Consider the following 24,447-nt stretch of genomic DNA (forward strand, 5'->3'; position numbering starts at 1 on the left):
AGGGACTGTATTGGAGAAGAGACAATGAGATTCAGGCATATTTTAACGAAGCTGCTACTATGCTGCAAGCTTGGACGATGGGGCTGGCTTAAAACCCCATCTAAAGTCGTCCCCCCCCGATCCCCCCCTCTGCCAGCTATCTTGAAATATGCAGGACCACCTTAAGACAGGATGCAATTATTTTCATTGGCTGAAGCCTGTGTAAATTTCTCCAAGCCCTGATTTTGGGTGAATCAAACCCTTCCTGCTTGTCCAAATACTATTTCTGTGTTCTGTGTGTTGCGCAATGCATTGCTGCTGTGGTGTTTTTTTTCCTGCATGTGTTTATGCTGTGATGAAACCTATAATCTTTAGCCTTGCCCTTGTTTGAACGGAGCATTACAGATTACAGCGAGAGGGAGGGGAAAGCCAGTTCTGACTGCCTGGGCTACAGGGAACAGCGCCTCGTGGACGGCAGAGGACATGGAGCTGCAGCTTTCCTCCGCTGTGACTTTCTTTTTGCAAAACGTGACAGTTCGCAGTTTTTTGATATTTTTAGCAGTGTTTTGCCTAACTGCCGATTATGTGAAAAAGAGACTACCAAGGAACTTTCCTCCACGTCCCTTCTGCCTGCCATTGCTGGGCAATATTTTGCAGATGGATTTTAGTCAACCTCATGCCGGAATGCAAAAGGTGAGGAGGGCCTGGTTGTGCCTTTTTTTTTTTTATTTTTTATAAACATCATGCAGTAGTCATGGGAGCTTTGAAAGATTTTTGTCCTTAGGAAAAAGCATTATCCTTTCCTCTCAGAGCCTCTGCATTTAAAAAAAAAAAAAAAAGTTAATTATTTTCTAGAGTAAATACGCTTTTAAGTGAGAATTTGTGAGCTTTGTTAAAATTGTGCATGTGCAGGAATTTTCTCGTGAGCTTGGTGGAAAACTAGACTTTTCATTTGTTTGGAAAAGAAAAAAAACCCCACAAAACCAAATGCAGGACTTGTTTTCTTATGTGTTCTTCATCACTTTGCCTTGTCCTGGCCACGCTATCAGGGCGGAGGTTTTCCACAAGCTTTTGTTTCCTATGCAAAGCTGAGTTAGAGTAAGTAGAAAAGATTCAACACAAACTGCAAGGTGCACCTTGTGTAAACTGTGAGGACAGCATTTGGGATAAGAAAATGGCCTTCTACCATGCGAACAGTTTATTGCATTATATACATTTTTATGTATTCAGTTGAAAGGACGTTGCAGATTTTATCGTTTGTAGTCTGCAAAACTATCTTAACATGTTTTTAAGTTGGTTACAATGTTCATATATTTGAAAGAACGTATTCCTGTTCAATATTCATTACACGGGAGGGTTGTATTCATTTTTTTTTTTTTTAAGAGGAGGTTTAATTAATCCTCCTCTGGGACTGAGTGGTATTAACCCTCCAGCCCCAAGTTATCCAACAACTCATTCTCAGCTGAAAGGCCAGGGAGGCACCAAAGTCAGAATGTTGATGGGTGCAAAAGCAACTGAGCATATCGAGCCTACCCTACATCATCTTCACTGGCTCCCAGCAGAAAGCAAGATAGAATTTAAAACTATCTGCTTTGTGTACAAATGCTTGAATAAACCCCTGCACGTCTCTCTCAATGTCTCTCCCCGCACATGCCTGAAAGGGAACTCCGCTCCACCAAACTGGCTCCTGCTTTCCTCTTCTCCCCTGACCACTGCCAGATTGTCCTGATCAAGACTGTACTGCACCAGAAATGTGGAAGAAAGTCTCACTAACCCTGTACCTGGAGCCATGCTACTGTTGTGGTGCTCACAGGCCTTATCATAGGCATAACTTGTAATAAAGAGCGCTGAAACACTTCTTGACATGTCACATAAGAAGTCAGTACTCTTGTTCTAAGGTCTTGTTTGATCAAAAGAATATTATTATTGCTAATAAGTATTGTATCATATTTGGTTCAATTGTATGCTTTCCAATATAAACAGATACTGCAGACTAAATAGAAAATGCTGTATTATCAAAAAGAACTGGGCTTCAGGATTATAGGCACTAAGGGGAAGATTTTAAAAGCCCTTTGCTCCCTGAGCTAGGGTTTTGTGAAAGGGGCGGGGGTGGGACCGAGGCCTCTGGCACAGCAGCCGTGCCGGGGGATTGCGCAAGTTACGCCTGCCCAAATTACGAAATAAAGGTGGAGGGGGGATTTAGGTAGGGCTGGGGGGTGGGTTAGGGAGGGGAAGGTGGGGGAGGGGGGGGCAGAAGGAAAGTTCCTTTCCATTGGAAAAGGTTTGAAGTACATGTATCATTAAATCCTTTCAGGTATCTGAAGGGCTGTATCATATCTTCCCTGCACCTCCTCTCTTCCAGGGTGCACATCTGCAGATCCTTCAGCCTCTCCTCATAAGTCTTCCAATACAGACCCCATACCATTTTGGTCGCTCTTCTTTGGACTGCCTCCATCTTGTCTATTTTTTTTAGATGCAGGCTCCAGTACTGAACGCAGTACTCCAGGTGAGGCCTCACCAAGGACCTGTACAAGGGCATCACTACATCCTTTTTCTTACTGGTTATTCCTTTATGCAGCCCAGCATTATTCTAGCTTTAGCTATTGCCTTGTCACAGTACTTTGCTGCCTTCAGATCTCCAGACACTATGACCCCAAGGTCCCTCTTCCAGTCCATGCACATTAGTCTTTCACTGACCCATCACATACAGTTCTTTTGGATTACCGGATCCCAGATGCATGACGCTGCACAGCTTGGCATTGAATACCAGCTGCCAAATTTTTGACCAGTCTTCAAGCTTTCTTAAATCACACTTCAATTTTTCTACACCTTCAGGCATATCAGCTCTGTTGCAGATCTTAGTATTATTCACAATTAGATAAGCTTTACCTTCTATCCCTTCTCCAAAGTCCCTCACAAAGATATTGAATAGAGCCAGTCCCAAAACCAATCCCTGTGGCACTTTACTTAGCACCGTTCTTTCTTCAGAGTAGGTTCCATTTACCAATTCACACTGTCTCCTGTCAGTGAACCAGTTTGCAATCCACACTACTACCTTGGTACCCTCTCTCAAGCTTCTCATTTTGTTCACAAGTCTCCTATGAGGGACCATATCAAAAGCTTTACTAAAATCCAAGTAAATCATATTGAGCGCTCTTCCTTGATCCAATTCTCTAGTCACCCAATCAAAAAAAAATCAATTATGCTGCCTTGGGTCCATCAACCCACCAAATTGTAAAATAGTTCACTATCTTTTCTTTCAGCAGTCTCCATTAATTTTCCTACCACCTGTAGTTTCCAGCCTCCTCTCTGTTCCCACTTTTGTGAAGCGGGACCACCACAGCTCTTCTCCAATCTTCTGGCACCACTCCCTTTCCAGCGATCTATTCAACAGGTCTTAGCAGATCCACGAGCACATCTCTGAACTCCCTCAGTATCCTGGGATGTACCTCATCTGGCCCCATTTCCTTGTCCACTTTGTTCTTCTGGCTCTTCCCATACATTTTCTTCCGTTATTGGAGTTTTGTCTCTTCCACCACCATCTACAGTCTTCTCAACCAGCTTCAGTCCTGCTCCAGGATTGTCTTTAGTGAACACTGAACTGAAGTATTTGTTTAATACTTCTGCTGTTGTCTCTCTCCACACATTGATCTTTGTCACCTTTAAATTTCACTATAGTACTTCGGACCTTTCTCCTTTCTCTGATATATCTAAAAAACGTTTTGTCAGCTCGTTTTACCTCTTTGGCAATCCTTTCTTCTGCCTGACCTTTTGCTTTCCTGATTACTTTCTTCATCTCCCTCAGTTTCATCAGATATTCTTACCTGTGATGCTCTTTTTGGGATCCTTTATATTTCTTTAATGCGGTTCTTTTTGCCTTTATTTTTTCAGCCACCTCCTTTGAAAACATATCGGTTTCTTATTTCTCTTACATTTATTTACTTTTCTAACATATAGATTTGTTGCCTTTGTAATTGCTTCTTTTAGTTTGGCCCACTGTTGTTCTACCTCTCCCATTTTCTGCCAGTTTTCAAGTTCTTTCTCCAGGTACATCCCCATTTTGATAAAGTCTGTGTTTTTTTAATTCAAAACTTGGGTCTTCGGGTGACCTCTCTGTATCCTATTTACAATATCAAACCATACCATTCGATGATCACTGGTGCTCAAGTAGGAACCTATAGTGGGTAAAAGGATAGCATTTTTTGACTTGTAGTCTGGATCACACAAAACACACAAAGAAAATAATGACAGCTGACTACAGCTTATATGAAAGTATGAAAAGCTATATTTTTCTGTATAATATATGCACAAACCTAGTGCTTTTGAGAATGCCAGTGAAAATACAGTACAGCACATAAGCAAGATAAAAATCATTCCCCAACTAAAGAATATTATATACAAAAGCCTAGCAGCAGCTACCACTTTTCTGAAAGAGCACCCTAAAAACTCCTCCATTGTTGGTAACCAAGCAGATCTCTTTCGGAAGGTTGGATTTCACAGGAGATTCTGGGTCTTTGCCAAGCTGATCATGCTAATCTGTAGCTCTTGGCAGGAATCTGTAAGTCCTGCTGTGTGCCGGGGTTATGTGTCTGTGTTTTGGACATGCACTGTGGGGATCTCTTTAAGTAGCCCCCCTTGAGATATTGCCAAATTAACTGTTAATTGCATTTTCCAAAGGTCAAGTTGATTTACTGTAAAAGCATACCTAATAAATATTAAATATTAAAAATCAAACAAAATGAACACTAGAAACAACTGACCATCTATTGCTGTCTTTAAGCCATGTTTGTACAAATATCCTCATTTACAAAAATCAGGCAAAGCATCCACGTTCAGAAAAGCCCTTATCTACTAAATAAAGCAGACTGTCTTCTTAGCATAAAGCACCTGACTGCAACAGATCATTATTTTTTTTAGATATTGGGCTTAATCGCTTGTTGATATAGCCCCATCTTCAAAGCTTTTTTTTTAAACAAAGTTGAAGTTGACATAGTGGAAAGGGGCTCTCGCATAGAATTCCAAAATCTAGGCCCTGCAACTGGAAAGATCACACTCTCTGACTATATTCAGATGAACTCTGTAACCTGCCATGAGAACACTTTTTTTTTTTGGGGGGGGGGAGGAAGGTGGAATATCAAATGTTTTCTAAATATAGTGGTACATGTAAAAATTAAACTCTAATTCAGGTATGCATGTTTTTCAGTTCATAGACAGATACGGAAACATTTTCTGTCTCCAGCTGGGCAACATTTTGTTTGTGGTATTAAATGGCTTTGAGTTGGTGAAGGAAGCTCTTGTCCATCAAGGAGAAGCTTTTGCGGGACGCCCAGTTATTCCTCTTTTCTACGACAGTTTTAAGGAATTTGGTAAGTTTCCCCTTGTACTGTTGTACAGCCACATAACATTGTCATGTCCAGCATCACTGGGACAGTTGAAAATGGGTTCACTGGCATAACTTCATTACCCACGAGGGCGCTGAAACCTTCTGGGCAACAATTTCAACAAAAATGTTGAATCAGGTGTTCAGAATTTGAACAGATACAACAGGCAGCCAGTAGCTGGGGTTGGGGCAAACAGCACCTCATCAGAATACTCCATGAAGTTAGTAAAATATGATAGAAAAAGAATGAATAAGTTTAATCAAATTTTACTCATGTCTATTTATCAGTAAAGACACTCTAGGCAAGTTACAAATACAACAAATAAAAAAAAAAGTAATGACAAGCAGACATGAATAAACTCATAGTACCAATAAAACAGGAATGAAATCCATTATTCAAAGTTAAAAAATATACAACAAACCAACAAAACCCCAAATGCTATGGAAATAAGTCATTTCTTAATTGTATCCTAGTTATTCTATGATGTTGTGCTCCTCATTTTCAACAGCAGGCGATGTACAGAAGTAGAAAATAAATCTCCTTGGCACCTTGCAGATTAAAGGCCTAAGAGTTAACTGTCTTTTCCATGGGTGAAAGGGTGACTTGGTATCATCAAAGCCTTGGAATGATGTAGCCAAACAAAAAGATCTCTATTCTCCATTAATACATATTACCTTGTGCCATTAGCCAGTGTATAAAAACAAAGCCAGTTAAAAAAAAACCCCCAACAAAAACTATTTTCATTAGTTTTTGACTCTACCACTTTATCTCCTGCAACTCCACTCTACCAGTATCTCCACTTTATCTTCTGCAATCCAGTTCGATAGGAGTAGTTGAGTAAGATGAGCTAGCAAAAATTATTCATGCTTGCTTTATCTCGGCAGTGGATGAACAAATCGAAAAGAAAGGATGGAAATTATTTGCTCTGCCTGTTTGGTTCACTTTAATTAGTACTGTTGCATCAATATACTACATCATAATGGTTGTCTCTAGGTTTAAATTCCCATGTTCCTGCCTCCAAATATGTTGACCAAAAATGTATTTTTTTAATTGAAGAAAACAATCATTTGTATTCTAGTGCATACAATTTTCTGATAACCCCAGGTCTGGTACAATCTAATGGGCATACATGGAAACAGCAAAGGCGATTTGCTTTGTCAACCTTGAGAAATTTTGGTCTTGGCAAGAAGAGCTTAGAAGAAAGAATCCAGGAAGAGATCAGATATCTCATAGATGCAATTGAAGAAGAGAAAGGTGAGTACTAGGTTAAGAAAGATTTTAATTTTTCTTTCAGAAGATATCAGATTGTTATTCAGTAGTATTATGTATATTGCGAACAAACAATGCTACAGAGATCTTCCCGCCCCTTCCATTGAAGTTGATCAGTTTCCTAAATGCCCTCAAACACGTTATGTTTCCATCATTATTTTTTTTAGGTAAGATATATACAATCATTAAAACAAATTTACAGCTTTTGTTTATGCCTTGCATGCATGTTTTAAATTTCTAAGCTGTCTTAAAGAAAAAGCTGACTGTGAATACCATAGTAACGACAGCACACAAAGACCACATGGTTCATCAAGTCTGCCCAGCAAGTTTCACATGGTAGTGTCCACAGTTTCGTGTTGGTTACCCTCAAGCTTTATGTTAAAGGTAGTAATATTTACAACCAGACATGCTGCTTGAACGTGCTTTACTTTGGGTCTTGGCTGTAGAAGCAGTCCTGTGCTTTTTCCCTGATGGTTTGCATAAACGTCGGGGCCCAGCATTGGCTGTTGTCTGAATGCAATTCCCCCCCCTTCCCCCCACCATTGAAGTGGAGAGAGATGTTGCAGTTGTAGCAAAAGCATCAAGGCTAATCAGTTAATGGCAGTAATACCCATGCCTTCTGATTAAGGGTAGTAACTGCCACTCTATGGAAGTTACCCCCATGCACCCTTTCCTTCATTTCCAACCTCTAGCTTTTAGGGGTCCACAATGTTTATCCCATGCCCTCTTGAATTTGTTACTGTTTTCATCCTCACCACATCCTCCAGAAGGGCATTCCAGGTATCCACCATCCTCTCTGTGAAGAAATATTTCTTGACATTGGATCCGAGTCGTCCCCCCTGGAGTTTCATTTCATGAACCATGGTTCTACTGTTTCCTTTCCATGGAGAAGGTTTGAAGTTCATGCATCATTAAAATCTTTCAGGCATCTGAACATCCATAATCATATCTTCCCTGTACCTCTTCTGCATATTCAGATCTTCAGCCTCTTCATATAATCTTCTGATACAGCATCCACACCATTTTGGTTGCCCTTCTCTGGTTCACCTCCATCCTGTTGCTATCCTTTTTCAGTTATGAGCTCCAGAACTGACACAGTACTCAAGGTGAGGCTTCACCAAGGACCTGTACAAGGGCATTATCACCTCCCTTTTCTTACTGGTTATTCCTCTCTCTTTGCAGCCCAGAATTGTTCTGGCTTTAGCTAGTACCTTGTCACATTGCTTCGCCGCCTTCAGATCACCAGATTCTATCACCGCAAGATCCCTCTCTCGGTTTGTGCACATTAATCTTTCACCCCCCCCCCCATCACATACAATTGTTTTGGATTATCGCACCCCAGATGCATGACTGCATTTCTTGGCATTCAATTCCAGCTGCCAAATCTTTGACCAGTCTTCAAGCTTTCTTAAATCACTTTTCATTCTCTCTACTCTTTCAGGCATATCCACTCTGTTGCAGATCTTAGTATCATCCACAAATAGCTAAATTTTACCTTCTATCCCTTCCGCAATGTCACTCACAAAGATATTGAACAGAGCTGGTCCTAAAACCAATCTTTGGGGCATTCCACTCAACACCGTTTTCTCCTCAGAGTAGGTTCTTATTACGCACTGTCTCCTGACAGTCAACCAATTTAGAATGTACTCTGCTGCACACCCCTAAGCTTCTCATTTTATTCACAAGCCTCCTCTGTGGGACCCTATCAAAAGCTTTGCTGAAATTCCGGTAATTCACATCGAGTGCTCTTCCTCGAACCAATTCTCTAGAGCCTCCTCAATATCATTGTGTCACTAGGTGGGGTCACTCAGTAAGGCTTTGGTTAGATGTGTCCAGCAATGCTCAGGAAGTGGAAGTCAGTCACTTATTTCAGAGCAGGAGGGAACAACAAACAATACAATAAAACTACTTCATTCAGGAGATTAAGGGACTACATAAAAACCTAAATTTGACTTCCAGAGCTTACCTCCTTTGACACTGATACCCACAGATATACCATGATAACTAGCTCCTCCCCAGCACCTTCCAAAATCCTATCTAGGTGCTGCGTGAGATCTGCCACCTTCACAACAGGCAGGTAATTAATCAAACGATCCTCATGCCCACCACTTATATTGCTGTCTGCATTGCTAATGACTGAATCACCAATAACAATGAAAATCCTTTTCCTTCCCATTTGAATATTCGCCCCTGGAGACACATATTGAATGTGAGAGGATAACTCATCACCAGGGCAGGTGCTGGCTATGGGATCACTTCCTACACACCAAGGTACCACTCTCCTTCCAGATGACCTAGCTTCTCCAGTGCAGTGCAGGGGCTGCCAGAGTGGAGGTGGGGCCACTCTACAATGTCCTTAAAGGGGTCATCTCTATGCATTATCTCTGTGTTTCAGCTCCTCCAGGCCTGCCACTGTAGCCTCCAGCAATTGGACTTGTTATGCGAGAGCCAGGAGCTCTTTGCAGCAGGTGCATACGTACGATCTCCCACAACAGGCATTCGGTGCAAAAGGTTGGGTAGCCTACATCTTCTGCTGGATTGCTGTCTGCATCTTTTTGTTTTCAGTCTTAAAATATTAAATTCATTAAATTTAATTGGTATATTTTGATTTACACTATTTGCCAATGACCTATAACCGACCTATTTCTTTAAATTGTAGTCAGGGTTCATTTGCACTTATTTGTGTGAAGCCACTAACTCACTCCTATTATGCACATTTTTCCCAATCCCCAAAATGTGTTGTAGTCTCTCTATAAAAAAAATTTGAGTCTGGGGTGGGTGAGAAGTTGGTGTCTGTGTGCAGCAAGGACAGGGAGCACCAAACGCCCACAACTCAGCAGAAAGGTTTTACATTTTAAAGCCTCGGTCATAACCCAGCAAAACAAACTTTTAAAACTTGAATCAATCACTGCTCTGTTGATGAGTAATCATCCTTAGCTCGAACACAGTCATCTCAGCAAGCAGAATCCTCTTCACTACAGAGAAATTTCAGCACTTCTCAGGACAACCTTTCCTTCTCACAAGCTGCAACTATAACAGAATTATTATTTTTTTGTTTGTTTTTAGGGCAACCATTTGACCCTCACTATAAAATTAATATTTCCGTTTCAAATATTATCTGCTCCATCACATTCGGGGATCGGTTCGAATACCATGATAGCCAGTTTCAAGAATTGCTGAAGCTGTTTGATGAGAGCCTACGTCTGGAAATAAGCTTGGCAAGCCAGGTCAGACTCTTTAATATGACTTTCTAATTTCTGGATTGACTTGTCACGCCAACAATGGCTGGGTCAGTGTTAAAAAGAGATCAGCACCGGAAGTAAAGAGAGCAGAGCTCAGCCTGGCATAGCACAACACTGGCTCCCTGTGATCATTTTTTTTTTATGAATGTGGCCAGAAACTGAGATGCATGTTCTGTGTCTCTCCAGGGGGGTCTATTTGTAAAACGTCTGCTGTCATCCATATACCCAAGTGTGAGGCTGCGACATGCACAACTGGGCATTTTCATGGCTGCGAGCTGATCTCGCCACTGTTAAATGTAAACCCTGTAAACAAGGGACAAATACGTTTCTCCTAAACAATCATGTTTATTTTATTTATTTTTTTTTTTAAAGGTTGAAATGTTTTTCCTTTCTTAACTTTATTTGCCTATTTACGGATATAAAAGTCAGCAAATGCTTGCTCCCTCATTATACGACACCCCATATTGCTGTGGTAGTCTGTGCACATAACCCTGAAGGAATTAAAAAATACTAATTTGAACAGTCCAATGTGCAGAGAAGCAGCACAGGTGAGCCAAAGCTGAGCCACCTGCGGGCGTGTTCCAGATTTGCAGGCACGGTCATGCTGAGGGCGTGGGACAATTTTTTACACTGACATTAAAGATGGTTACAAGGCATGGCACAGACGCATGCTCTGAATGTCGATTGTGTTGTTACCATGGCACTTATCCTAATAAATTAGCCCAAAACATTGAATTTGATTCAGCGGCTGTATAGGAAAGAAACGACCACTCATTGTTCACATTCTTTTTACAGCTTTATAATGCTTTCCCAAATATACTGAGGTATCTTCCAGGAGCACACAAGAAAGTATTTTCAAACTGGAAGAAAGTTAAATGCTTTTTGAGAAAAATGATTGCAAAACACAGAGAAGACTGGAATCCATCTGAGCCCAGAGATTTCATTGACTCTTATTTAACAGAGATTGAAAAGGTGAGAGGGAATTACTAGTAACGGAAACCAACTTGTGCTCTCATTTAAGAGAAAATTATGTTTTCGTTTCATTTTGAAAATGAAAAAAATATTTTACTTTGTCTTCCTTTTAGTAGTTTTTTTTTTTTTCCAAAAAAAGAAAATGGGGGCCAGCACAGCCAGCCCTCAGGCCTCACCCCACCGAAAACAATCCATTGTCACCAAAATAAAAAAGAGAAAAGCCCGCACCATCCCAGACAGTCTAACCCCCCTCCCCCCCCCATGCCATCTCTTACCCTATCTATGCGTCCTCAGTCGATAGAAGCGATCCCCATCACTCCTGCCCGTAGAAGACCCGTGGATGGAGTAAGAAGTGGCTGGGGGAGGCTGGCACCAAGCCTGGGTGGCTTTTATTTTTAAACTTTAGCAGAAGGGGTGGGAGGTGGGGACAAGGCCTGAATTCAACATTATTACTGTCCTTTTGTTTTTCAAATAAAATAGAACAAACAGATGCAATGAGTTCAGTGCACTACCCCTGGTGCATTTTTATTGTGCACATTGACTGAGTTACTCTAGGAGATTGTGTTCCCATTTCATGGGATTGTATGTACAGCGCTTCTGCGTATAATAATGACTGAACGTGTAGCACAGTTGCGTAGACTTACTGGGGGGGGGGCAATATTCGAATGCTTTTACGAGGTCATATGCACATTTAACCCATGTAACAGTGTGGTTTGAAAAGTGCCCTGTGAATGCTGGTAGAAGTATTGCATGCGGACTTTTACCTGCAAAAAAAAAAATTGGGCTGAGGTAGGTCAGAGAAGGGAAGGGCGCAAGGTGATTGCACTGTACGATCACAGTACATACTTTTTCCCATCTGCTTCCCTGGGCACAAACATACACACTTTATGGGTGGCAAAGAGAAACGTTGGGGGAAGTTTCCCTGTGAAAATTCACTTGCAGAGCTGCAGCTACTTTAATTTTTCAAGTTTAAATTTAAAAAAATGTATACCCTGCACAATCCTATGACTCAGCGTCTCACAAGTAAAAACACACACACATGCATATAAAACAAACCAGCAATACACAATACATAGGAGTTTGCTATAAAATCCAGCCTAATTAACTTGCTAATCGTTATAAGGCTCCTGTACAGAGTGTGCTGTAAGCTTTATATTCACAAAGAGTCAGTGAGTCAAAGTACTTCACTGATACAGCTTAGACTGCTTTAAAAAGAAACGTTTTTAGTTGCTTTTTGAACATTGGGAGACCTGTTTCTTTCTGGAAGTTCTCTGGCATCCAGTTCCATAATAAAGGTCTGGCCACTGCAAAAGTTTGTTCTCAATATTTGGCTAATTGAATAGAACATTTAGTTCCCCTAGCAAGCAATGGCCTTCTGATCTTAAGTACTTGGCAAGCCTGTAGGTCTTCAACCTTGCACAGATGCTTAGTGCTTTAATAGAAGGACCAGGGAGTACTCCATGAAGTTAGCAAGTAGCTCATTTAAAACAAATTGAAGAAAATTCTTTTTCACTCAGCACATAGTTAAGCTCTGGAATTCATTGCCAGAGGATGTGGTTACAGCAGTTAGGGTAACTGGGTTTAAAAAAAAGGTTTGGATAAGTTCCTAGAGGATAAATCGATAAACTGCTATGACTGTAATTAATAAGCAATAGTAGCTTGAGATCTATCTAATGTTTGGGTATTTGTGACTTGAATTGTCCACTGTTGGAAACAGGATGCTGGGCTTGATGGACCCTTGGTCTGACCTAGTATGGCATGTTCTTATGTCAATAAAATTAAAGATACTAGAATGATGTGTAGCAGTACTGCAGGGGTACTATATTGTTTTCAAACAACTTAGGTATGCAGGATTCAGAGATGTGAAAAAAAAAAAAAGTCACAGGAGTAACTCTCAAGTAGAGAGCGGGACTAATGAGTGGTCCTCGCTTTGGCCTGAATATCTTTTCTGGTGCATGAAAATAAAAGAAAACTGTGGAGGAGATGAATATATTTGTTTACATGGCTTGGGAATTTTACTGTACTCAGGCTGTGGGAGAACATTCATCAAGAAATAGTCAATCGCAGCAGGGCCACTAAGCATTTATATGGGGGTGGGTGAATAAGTATCTTTTATACTTTAGGGGGTGATTGCACTGCTGGAAAGTCTGCAACTCATTTTTTGTTGCAGACTTCGCACCGATTTTCAAAATAAAGTTACGTGCCTGATTTTACTGTGAAAATGGTCCCAGGAGAATTACAGCTAGAGATGTGGGCGGGTAGTGAGAATAAGACAAACCTGCACTTCAAGGGTCTCAGGAACTAACAGCCTGTACGCAAAGCCTTTGATACTATTTCCTATCATAATATGGGCAGCCGGTAATGATGGCCCCTCCCCTCGGCTCCTTACAGCACATAACATTAACCAATACCACTCACAGACAAAACTGGAGTTAAACAAGGCCGCAGCTTTATTGCCAACAACAGATAAGCAGGACACCAGAGCCAAATTGTCATCACAAGTGCCCCAACGCCAGGAATCATCTGCCATGCCCCAGCACGACAACGCCTTTGCAGGCCACCAAACCTGCAACTCTCCAGCGGCCTCCCGCCGCTAAACGGGGACCCCCACCACAGCCCCCAGCAAGGGGTCCCCAATCATGTGGCTGAACCCAGTCACACGAAACTAAGCCAGAGACAAGAAAGTCCGCCATCTAGCGGATTCCTTGCTCTACATCCCACCCCCAAAAGAGTAATGGCTCTGATAACTCCGCTGTAACCCCCCCCCCCCCCCAAGCTGCGCAAACAACAGCACCCCATAACAAGAGAGGAGGGAGGGAGGGAGGGGATCGCTGAGGCAGCCTGAGCCAAAGGGGGCGGGTGGCCAGGTGCCGCCCTCTTTTATAACCTCACCCAGCTAGCCAAATTATGCCTCCCCTGATGCACCCCAGGGACACCTCTTGTCACTGCGAGCAAACGTGCAGGCACTGAGTAGCCACGTAGGGCAGGAAATCGGGCCTAGGGAGTAATTTCACAACAGCCCACATAAAAAGTCGCCAAATATACACATAAGTTAGACCAATGTGCAGAGGGAATTTACATGCGCCTGTTCACTTTGAAAACAATCCCACCAAACCTACCTCCATGCAATTACATCTTGCTCAAGTGTCCAGGAAATTTATGTGCGTTTCGAAAATTCAAAATTATGCACGGAAATCCAAATCCCTCCCCATCTCCAGTCCCAGGAATGCCTCCAACTCAGTCTGAGTCAACACACTCGCAGAAGGTCATAGCTATATAATTTTACCCCCATATCAGATGGGAAGTTTTATATGAGGCCGTTTCTGCAGGTAAAGCACAGTTTTGTTTTCCTTAATCTATGCACTTGCCTTTGAAAATTACCCCTTTAATGCACTCCTGGCAAGAAAAATATAGGATTATATATAAGTTACCAGGAAGAAAGGGGGCAATATTAAAGCACTAGGGACTTTATTGTGCATCCACTTGAGCATCCTGTTATTTTACTCCCGATTGCTCTGTTACTTCTATTATATTAGCAGATTTAAGTGGCTCAAAACAATCTCACAAAATTAATACATGAAAACAGTGGACCAGGACAGAACATGGCAACCACTCGCTGTGAAAGAGAGATTGCCTGGGATCAGAAATGTCAGTGTACAGTTCTCTGGTTTTGGCACTTTTGAACTGGGGCTGGAGGGCAGTATTTCAGTGATTTGGTCCATCTGGCAGGGAGGGGGATGGGATGACTTCCATAAAATAAGACTGGTTGAGTCCAAAGCATAGGTGGAGCCTGACATCTACCTAATTGGACCCAATACATTTCTGAAGGGGTGAAGCTGAAAAGCGCTGGAAAATCCATGTAGACGCAGGGTTTTCACCTCTTCCCTTGCTTTTCTCTCTCAAAGTTTGCAGGTGATGCCGACTCTAGTTTTAATGAGGACAATTTGCTACAATCCACTCTGGACCTCTTTGTGGCTGGAACGGAAACGACATCCACAACTCTTCGCTGGGCTCTGCTGTACATGGTCATAAAACCAGAAGTCCAAGGTAGAATCAGTAACGTTTCGAAGCGACTCATTTTCTAGCTTTGATTAGTTACATTCCTTACTGGAGTCGGAGCTGAAACGGCTCATGCATGCAGGCTGGGATTGTGCCTAGGCTGGCAAAAAACAAAACAAAAACCAAACAAACTAGGGGTTGCAGACTGGCTGAAGATTTGCTATCTTCCAGTTGTGCTGAATCTCATTCATTAGCAAACAGATCTTTGCTTCGTGATCAAGCCCTTGCCCACCAAGGCAGCCTGTAGCGAAGAAGGGAAGAGCCTAGAGCAGAAAAGCTACTTTACTCCCTAATCCAACCCCATCCTCCTTTCAAGTCAGGGACAGAGGAGGGGGTGAGTCTGTGGCAGTCAGAGCAAAGGGGGATAATTTGGGGGAGGTTAGGAGGGGCTGAGAGGGGGCATCATTGGGGGGGGTGAGGACAGCAGTGGTTGTGTGTGAGAGAGAGAGGGGAGCAGTGTTTGTGTAAGAGGGGAGTGGGGAAGGGGAGCAGTGTTTGTGAGGCACATGGCAAAGATGATGAGGTGTAGTTAAAAATGTTTGCATTAAAATACACAAAATGTAATGCAGATGTGTTAAGGCATTATTTTTTCCCGTATGCTAACTGGTAATGATCTATTTAGGATAAAGCATAAGCGTTGGCAAGTTAAATGTAAGACATGGATAAGACAGGCTAAAAGAATTTGAAAAGAAGTTGGCCATAGAAGCAAAAACTCATAGTAAAAACTTGCAGAAAGCCTGCAAGGGCGTCAGTTGGACCGTTAGATGATCGTGGGATTAAAGAGGCATATAGAGAAGAGAAGTCTATTGTGGAAAGACTAAATGAATTCCTTGTTTCAGTGTTTACTGATGAGGATGTTGGGGAAATATCCGTTCTGGAGATGGTTTTCAAGGGTGAAAATTCAGATGAACTGAACCAAATCACGGTGAATCTGGAAGATATGGTAGACTAAATTGACAGGCTGAAGAGTAGTAAAGCACCTGGACTAGATGGTATACACCCAGAAAACAAATCAGAAGCCGATCCAGTTAGCTGTATAGCAGTAAAGAAAGCGAGGATCGGTGTATAAAAAAGCCCTTTATTGGATTTTGCCCAACTCTGGCCGAGTTTTGCTCTTTTGGTCGAGAGCTGCCTCAGGGGCAATACATGTTAGCAGGACTTTTTGTGTGCCTGCAGGGCTGATGCCACGAAGATCATGTATCCATTCTGTGTAAAGCCTTTTGCTATTTCTCTGTGTTTTAAGTTGTGCACAAATCTGAATGTGCAGCACATGATGAATTAATGATTTCGCTCAATGCGCGTCTCCAAAATGGAATTAGAGCTCAAAGAAACTGTGGTGCAGCTACGGCGTGCGCAAGGGGATGCACACTTGTGCACGCCAAGCCCTAGGGGAGCCCCGGTTGACTTTCCCTGTTCCCTCCCCCCCCCCCCCCGACCTTTATTTTTCAAGTTAAGAACATAAGAACATAAGATGATAAGAACATAAGAAATTGCCATGCTGGGTCAGACCAAGGGTCCATCAAGCCCAGCATCCTGTTTCCAACAGAGGCCAAAACCAGGCCACAATAACCTGGCAATTACCCAAACACTAAGAAGATCCCATGCTACTGATGCAATTAATAGCAGTGGCTATTCCCTAAGTAAAATTGATTAATAGCCATTAATGGACTTCTCCTCCAAGAACTTATCCAAACCTTTTTTGAACCCAGCTACACTAACTGTACTAACCACATCCTCTGGCAACAAATTCCAGAGCTTAACTGTGCGTTGAGTGAAAAAGAATTTTCTCAGATTAGTCTTAAATGTGCTACTTGCTAACTTCATGGAATGCCCCCTAGTCCTTCTATTATTCGAAAGTGTAAATAACCGAGTCACATCTACTCGTTCAAGACCTCTCATGATCTTAAACACCTCTATCATATCCCCCCTCAGCCATCTCTTCTCCAAGCTGAACAGCCCTAACCTCTTCAGCCTTTCCTCATAGGGGAGCTGTTCCATCCCCTTTATCATTTTGGTTGCCCTTCTCTGTATCTTCTCCATCGCAACTATATCTTTTTTGAGATGTTGCGCCTGCCTCTGGGCAGGCATAGGTTGCACGTGCCGTTCCCCCAGCCTAGAGGCCCTACGGAGGCCTCTGGCCACACCCCCGCCCCAGACTGCCAAGCCCCACCCCTTTTTTCAAGCCCCGGGACATACGCACATCCCAGGGCTTGCATGCATCGCCGGGCCTATGCAAAATAGGCTCGGCGTGCATAGGGCTTTTAAAATCTGCTACAATATGATTAAATGGATAAGTTCCTCTAGGGTTTAAAGCCATAGATTATTATTATTATTAATTAATAAGCTATAGTAGCTTGAAATCTATTTAATGTTTGGGTACTTGCCATGTACTTGTGATTTGGATTGGCCACTGTTGGAAACAGAATGCTGGGCTGGATGGACCCTTAGTTTGACCCAGTATGCCAATTCTTATGTTCATTTGCAGTGTTCTTTTGCATATCATTACCTTCTTAGCAGAGATTTTGCATTAACATTAACACAAGCCGCTTTCCAAATGTTAACAACGCCAGTCCTGTGCATTAACAAGCGAATTGCTTGCATTATATAATGTAGGTATTTGATGTGCATCAATACTTACAAATACTATCGACAGTTTGGTACATTGGCCCCCAAGTTTGAAACCTAGAGATCTCAGATTTCTGCTGTGGCAGCAACCTTTTCTCTTCAGTGTACGATGAAGATTTCATTTCTTTCAGAGCAAGTCCAGGCAGAGATTGACCGCGTGATTGGAGTTTCCAGACAGCCACTGACAGCAGACAGGACTGATATGCCATATACCAATGCTGTAATTCATGAGATACAAAGGATCAGCAACATTATACCATTAAACGTGCCAAGAGTCACCGTCTGCAATACCACACTAGCGGGATTCGATCTGCCAAAGGTACGGATACATTTCCTATCTTCTAAAATTTAATCGATGGATGTTACTAGTTGAACCTGTTCAAAATGGTGCCAAATTAAAATGAGCCAAAATGGGCATTGAAGACTACGATATAATCTCAATCTGGGGGCAGCCTTAGCATATTTGAGAGAAAACAGAGCTATGAACAACTCGTGCATTTCTGCAGAAGCGACTGCACGTGGAGCTCCTCGCTTTTTCATGTACTCTGTCTGGGGTCGGAGGCTTTCCTGGGAAAGCAAGGATATTTACGGCGGCCTGGGACAAAGGGTTTATAACAACTCATGTATAGTTCTTCAAGCAAAATTCTATCTGTGCAGAGAGAGGTATAGAAATGCAAGTAAAGATAAAGACTGCCCCTACCCTTTGCACTCACGGCAGGTCTCAAAGGCACGCACGTGCCCACCGTCGCTTTAAAGATTGGTGCAGTGCTTAAAAATTGCACCTGTGATCGAATGCGTTAGAATTTTACTATGAAAATGAGTTCTAGGCTGGTCCTGACCATTAGGTATCTGATGAAGAGACCTACAGCGATTCCAGTTCTTAAAGTGAAACACCAACGCTTTCCTGATCAAGTTGTAGGACACCCATGTTTCAATTGTTCAACCGTCTTTCGTGAGTCAGAGTTCAAACATTTTAGACAAAGTGGCTTGAGCCTACATTTTCTCTCTCAATGTTTTAAATTTCCTTAAGAGAGAGGAAAAATATGCATTACTTGAAATTAAACTTTTCTAACCTAGCCCATATGATATTTTAGAGCAGCAGAAATTATAGAAAAATATGCTAAAAAGTGTTTTTGTAAGAATGAAAACTCCAGGTTCCTATTTCATTTATTTATTTTTTTAAAGTCTTACCCTTTTCATAGCTTGGTGCTGGGTAAGCAGTTAAGAAATGTATCAAAATTAAATAAAAGAGCTCCTGAGGCAAAAAGTGAATGTTCCCATCTCTTCTCTGTGATTCTTCTTAGGGTACTTTTGTGTTCCCCAATTTGACCTCTGTGCTGTTTGACAAGAAGGAATGGGAAACGCCCCACGAGTTTAATCCTCAGCACTTCCTGGAAAAGGACCAGTTTAGAAAGAGGGACGCTTTTCTTCCTTTCTCCACAGGTAAGCAGAAGGCACTACGGGAGGGCTGCAGCTTGCAAAAGCTGAGAGTACTTTTTACCCACCATCGTTGCAGTTTTCAAAGGGAAAATACGCATAAACTTTTACTGTGAACTTTGTCCCAAGAAAAAAGTACCAGCTGAGGTTTGCATCTGCTTCTTTTTGGGCAGATACTTTCCCTATCCAAAAATGCATGGTTTCCTCCACTGACCCAATCATGGCCCAGGAATGACTCCACTCCCGTTCCTCAAGGAACCATGGAGGCACTTTTGCTGCATAGAGAGTGGGCAATTTACAGTGCAGGAATCCCCTTTCGTGTCTACTCCTCCTATTGCTTTTCCCTGTGCAGTGGGCAGTAAGAATTGCACACATTCAAAACTAAAGATCTCTGAAACATCATCCCTTTCAGTCTTTTATAGTCCAGATTTCTTAATGTCCTGCAGTCCAGACCAGACCAATGGCGATTTCCCCTCCTACCAGCAGATGGAGGCAGAGGACCAACTCTTTGTCATTGCACCGCCTTTCTCTATAGTACGGCCTAGTCAGAGGAGACAGCCAGCAGATGGTAGGGGGATGGTCTGGTAGAAAAAGAAAAAAGAAGACGTGGAAGGCCTCTGTGTTTAATAACCACCCAGGAAGTGGTCTGTGTTCCTCCTAAGCAGGCTGGGGCCAAGGTAGGGTATCAGCAGCAAGGACGAAAGCCGATGGTGTCCGCTTTTCCCCTGTCCCCAGGGCAGTCAGGGGGGTCAAGCTCCTGCATTTTCCAAAGGCAGTAATTAGCCACAAGACCAAAGGTTGGTAAAAGATCGCCGTGAACTCGTGCTTCCCTTTCCCCTCAGAGTGCTCATATGGAGAAAGGTGCGGGACCCAGAGGATGCAAAGCATGGCCAGCTCCTTTGGTAAAACTTGTGGCAAGGAGAAAGCACAGCGCAGCCTACAGGAGGAGGGGGAGCATTGCACCCGCAGGCCTGTGGTCCTGTCGCTATATGCACCACTGGCATAGGTTCCCCCGGGGAACTTCAGTCACGCATAGATCTGCCCCTATGTGGAAACCCTTCAGGAAGGCCAAAGGTCTCTGGGTTTGAAGGGATCACAGAGCCTGGCGTTCTTGGTGCACGTCATCAAGAAAATGCACAGGGCCCATTTAAAGATGAAGGGGGCAACAGAAAGGTCAGTCCTAGAGACAGAGTCCATCCTCAAAGATGGGAATCAGTGAAATTTCACCTCGTTGCCATGAGCTTAGTCCTCTGGGAGAGGAAGAGATGCCCCTAGGTAGAGGAGTGGGAGGAAGAGGAGGCGCTAGAAGAGGGCATTTCCGAAACAGAAGGCTCAGCAGTCAGATTGTTTAGGCAACAAGAAACGAGTGTTCTTATTTCTAAAGCCTCAAAAACTTTTCAGCTGGAGGAGGGGCAGGTGAAGGAGGACATGCCCAAGGGGAACTTTGTCCTCACGGGCATTAAAAAGCCAGCAAAAGCATCTGTGCTGCATGCCACCAGTCAAGGTATGGTAGTCACAGAGTGGGGAAACGGTGGAGCTGGGACTAAAAAGCTTTAGAACTATGGAAACGCTGTATTCGCTGCAAAAGAGGGAGAAACTCCTTAAGATGCCTCAAGTCGATGCTGCTGAAGCAGCAATTATCAAAAAGGAGCACAATCCCAGCACTGAAGGACCCGCAGGACCACAAGCCGGGCACGTCTATGACGAGATCCTTTGACCTGGCTAGCCTAGCACTGCAAGCAGCAATCTGCAGGGGCTACATGGCTAGGGCAATGACCTGCTGGTTACAAAAGGGGCAATGACCTGCTGGTTACAGCAGGGACAAGCAGCAGAAGGTCAGAAGGGAACTGGGGGGTGGCCTTTTTGGCTCATACCCTATATGACCTCATCATCTCCTCCAAGTCGGTGGCTACATCTGTCCTCTCTAGGCACCTGCTGCGGCTAAGAAACTGGTCAGCAGATTCAGCTTCCAAAGCAAAATTAACCAGGCTACCCTTTAAAGGAAATCTGTTGTTTGGAGATAACCTAGCCAAAATGGTAATAGAATTTGGAGAATCAAAGCCATAGAGAGGGCCGGAAAGCAAGGCTATGGGCCTTCTGGTTCTAAGCCTCAGCTGAGTGAGGTTAGAGAATGTAGGCTGGGAAGATCAGGTGGACAGAAGGCTAAATCTTCCTGGAGACCGCAGCCCTTTTGAGGCAGTAGACAAGGAAACTGGGAGAGTAAATTTAGAGAAGCATGCTCAGGTAAAAGGACTTGTTCCAGGGAGCGACAGGTCCATACAAATGTATAATCACCAAGTCACTCAAAGTTCCAGTAATGTGTAGAACCTTTTATACCTTCCATACTGACCAATCAGAACATATTGAGAGTGTTATTTCTAGATAAGTGCAGGGCTTCTGATTTGGGAATATATTAGAACAATCAGCTAATGGGTCTGGGGTGTTGGCTGGCTGCATTCCAGCATGAAGTCAGAGTCCTTTGTTTCCTTTAATTTCAAACTAGCATTCTTGAATACAGCAGAGATGAGGTACTTCAGGAAGTCAGTGCATAATATAACATACATTCCCCTCTTGAAGGGTTTATGCCTAGAAACCCTTCACATAGGGGCGGGGCCATGGGTTCCTGTCTTAGGTTGTCCCTTACATCCTAAGCTAGCCTTAGGTGAAGGAATCGTACCTGTCCTTGGCTGAGCCCACTATTGTTCCCTACCCATTTAAGTCATGGGGAAGCTCATGCATGTCCATCATTAAGTGCTAACTGATAGCAGACCCTTTAACAATTGATAGGGCCACTCCTCGATTCCACCTTGCAAAATTTCTACAAGGAATGGACCCATATCAGACCAGTGGGTACAGGAGGTAGAACACCTAAATTATGCATTTGAGCTGAAGGCTCCAATGTGCAAATGGTATGTCAGATCTCCTTTCAGAGCTCAAAGAAAAAAAGAGGTCTGGCCTGGCCCCACCCGGTGTGCAAACTGTGCAATTGCACAGGGCGGCACACCCGGTGGGACAGCATCAGGAGCAGGGAGAGGCCTGTACTGCCACTATTGATTCTGATCCCACTGGCGGCGGAAGTGGAGGCCTGTGGTGCCACTGGTGGACCCACTCCCACTGGTGGTTGAAGGAGATCCATGGTGCTTGTGCAACTTGGGGCTGCATTGATCTGTCATGAGCACTACCTATACATATTTATATATATATATATATATATAAATTTTATTTTTGTTTTGTTTTGTTTTAGGGAAGCGTGTTTGCCTGGGGGAACAACTGGCTAAAACAGAGCTGTTCCTTTTCTTCACTGCCTTGCTGCAAAAGTTCAAATTCCAGGCCCTCAAGAACAAGAAGCCAAGTCTGCAAGCTCGTGTTGGAGTCACCCTCTCTCCACTTCCCTATCAGATTTGTGCTGTTCCACGGTACTGAAAGGCAGGCCAAATGTTATCAAAACGACTAGAGGAAGAGGAACCCTGTACTATATAAAATATAGCAGAATTAAAAAAATGCACCCCCTATCAGAGTAAACTATCACCAAAAGATACTGCACAGAAAATATAGTAAAAGCATTGTTATAGCATTGCGTAGCATTCTACTGGCCTAGGACTGTGCATTCGTTTGCTAATGAAATGAGCAACAAAAAAACCCCTCATTCTCAGGCTGATGCAATATTGTGCGCACAGGTTACTGAGTGCTTGGACATGCGTTTTGGACATGCTAGGCTAACACCCAATGCGATAAGGGGATTAGCATGTCCAAAATGTGTGTCCAAACCAGCACATAGCTATTACCTACCATGCAAAAAGTCACCGTGCACCCGACGCCCCAGGGCTGGGGTTAAGTCTTTACAAGCTGCAAGCAGTCTGAAAAATGCTCCATAAAATCACAAAAAAAGCCCAAAATATTGCTTTTCTGTGGTTCCTCCTTCTTAGTATTGTCCTGATACTAAGTAGGAGGAACCACAAGAAGCAGCATGAAAAAAAAAAAAAATAATCTTGCCGGTGGTCAGGTTAGGAAAACGGATGCCCATTGAGCGTCCATTTTCCTAAGCGGCACACAGCCACATCTCCTGGGTGCCTGTTGCCATGGACGCGCTAGTCACGCACAATTTATCCCAGGCCCGTCCTTTTTAGCATGGCGGCTCATTTGCCTATTGCATCGAGTGCCCAGGAGAGGTGATTGTGCACATGTTAAAAAAAAAAAACACGCGTCCAGTTTGGACACGCGTCCTTGTGCGCGCACTTTATCGCCTCGGCCTGTTTATTAGAAAACGAAACCAACAAGCGAAGAACCTGCCGCAATGCTGATTTGGTTTTCTTTTCCTTGTATTTTGGGACATGAATCACACGCACAGCAATCGCATCTCTTACACCCGCCGTAGGGTCTCCAAAATCAAAAAGGGGGCTGGGGATTTTTCCTGTAATTCTCGCCCTGCCAAGTCTATTTTTGAAAACAGGAGCCAGCAGGGGCAGAAGCAACTTAGGGATTTCCTGCTGCCCCATTTCAGCTTTGCTGACACCATGGAAAGGGGTAAGAGGCAATGGGGGAGGGAGGTGTTTTCATTTTTTTTTTTTTTTTTTAAATGTCAGCAGGGCTGGGGCTGTTTTGGCTTGGGAAGTGTTCGTTTTTTCCTGTGGTGCTTTGTTCTAATAATGAAATAATGAAATTCTATTAATGAAAAATTAATGAAATTGCCCAAACATTTGTACAAGTTGATTTTTCAATGAAATGATTTGAATCTGCTGGAAAATGTTCAAAAGGATTTATGTGCGTAAAAGCATGTATTGTAGCATTTTTCCAAAGCTTATTTACATGCTTAAACTGCATTTGCATTTATAAAATCCCAAGTTTAAGTATATGCATTCTTTTGAAAATTAGCCCTTGGGATGACGACATTCTCATTGTATGAAGAACAGAACATCATACAATAAATTGTTTTTAAAAGAAAAACATTGGGAAAGCACAAACAATGCTAGCCCCAATCTAAATCCTGCACAAATCTGCTTGCACTTATGATTCAAAACACCATACGTCTGTGTACAAAACATGAAACTCAGCACAAGACCAAAAAATTAAATCCCTGGGGGGAGATGTTGCTATCACTCCTTAAGATCATTTTTTGGGACAGGTAGATTTTGTGTGTGTGTGATTTACAGGAAATGCTGGAGAACCATTTTCCATGTCTTTTTTTTTTAACTTGCACATAAACACTTTCAAAATTATGCATGCAAATGCTGCTGTAGTGTAAAAATTGACATGTATATCAGCTACAGCAGATGCAACAAGATGCCACACAATTTGTGTGTGAAAATTATCCAGCAACAGCAAGTTACATGCAGAGATTGAGAGAAAAAAACAAAACAAAACACCACACAGAGGCAGCAATCAGCACTGACATTCACACAAACTCTCTCTCCATTGATCAAGCACATACAGCAATCTACCCAGGAATCTTCTATTAAATTGTTCTGTAACTGTATTCTACATGA

General features: G+C 42.9%; 1 protein-coding gene across 1 annotated transcript; it reads left to right on the top strand.

The window, feature by feature from the left end:
• On the top strand, positions 1 to 24,447 carry LOC115099988 (cytochrome P450 2J2). Its single transcript, XM_029618110.1, has 9 exons — positions 1 to 672; positions 5,183 to 5,345; positions 6,465 to 6,614; positions 9,696 to 9,856; positions 10,667 to 10,843; positions 14,749 to 14,890; positions 17,659 to 17,846; positions 18,832 to 18,970; positions 22,209 to 24,447. The coding sequence occupies exons 1-9, from the start codon at positions 463 to 465 to the stop codon at positions 22,385 to 22,387; spliced, it is 1,509 nt and encodes a 502-aa protein (XP_029473970.1). The 5' UTR covers positions 1 to 462; the 3' UTR covers positions 22,388 to 24,447.

The sequence above is a fragment of the Rhinatrema bivittatum genome, chromosome 10 (genome assembly GCF_901001135.1).
Source record: "Rhinatrema bivittatum chromosome 10, aRhiBiv1.1, whole genome shotgun sequence".
Taxonomy (NCBI): Eukaryota; Metazoa; Chordata; class Amphibia; order Gymnophiona; family Rhinatrematidae; genus Rhinatrema; species Rhinatrema bivittatum.

Coding starts and splice junctions, on each gene's coding strand:
- LOC115099988 (XM_029618110.1), top strand. CDS start 463: ATGGAGCTGCAGCTTTCCTCCGCTGTGACTTTCTTTTTGCAAAACGTG. Junction 9,857..10,666: donor AAATAAGCTTGGCAAGCCAG/GTCAGACTCTTT, acceptor TTCTTTTTACAG/CTTTATAATGCTTTCCCAAA. Junction 14,891..17,658: donor CATAAAACCAGAAGTCCAAG/GTAGAATCAGTA, acceptor CATTTCTTTCAG/AGCAAGTCCAGGCAGAGATT.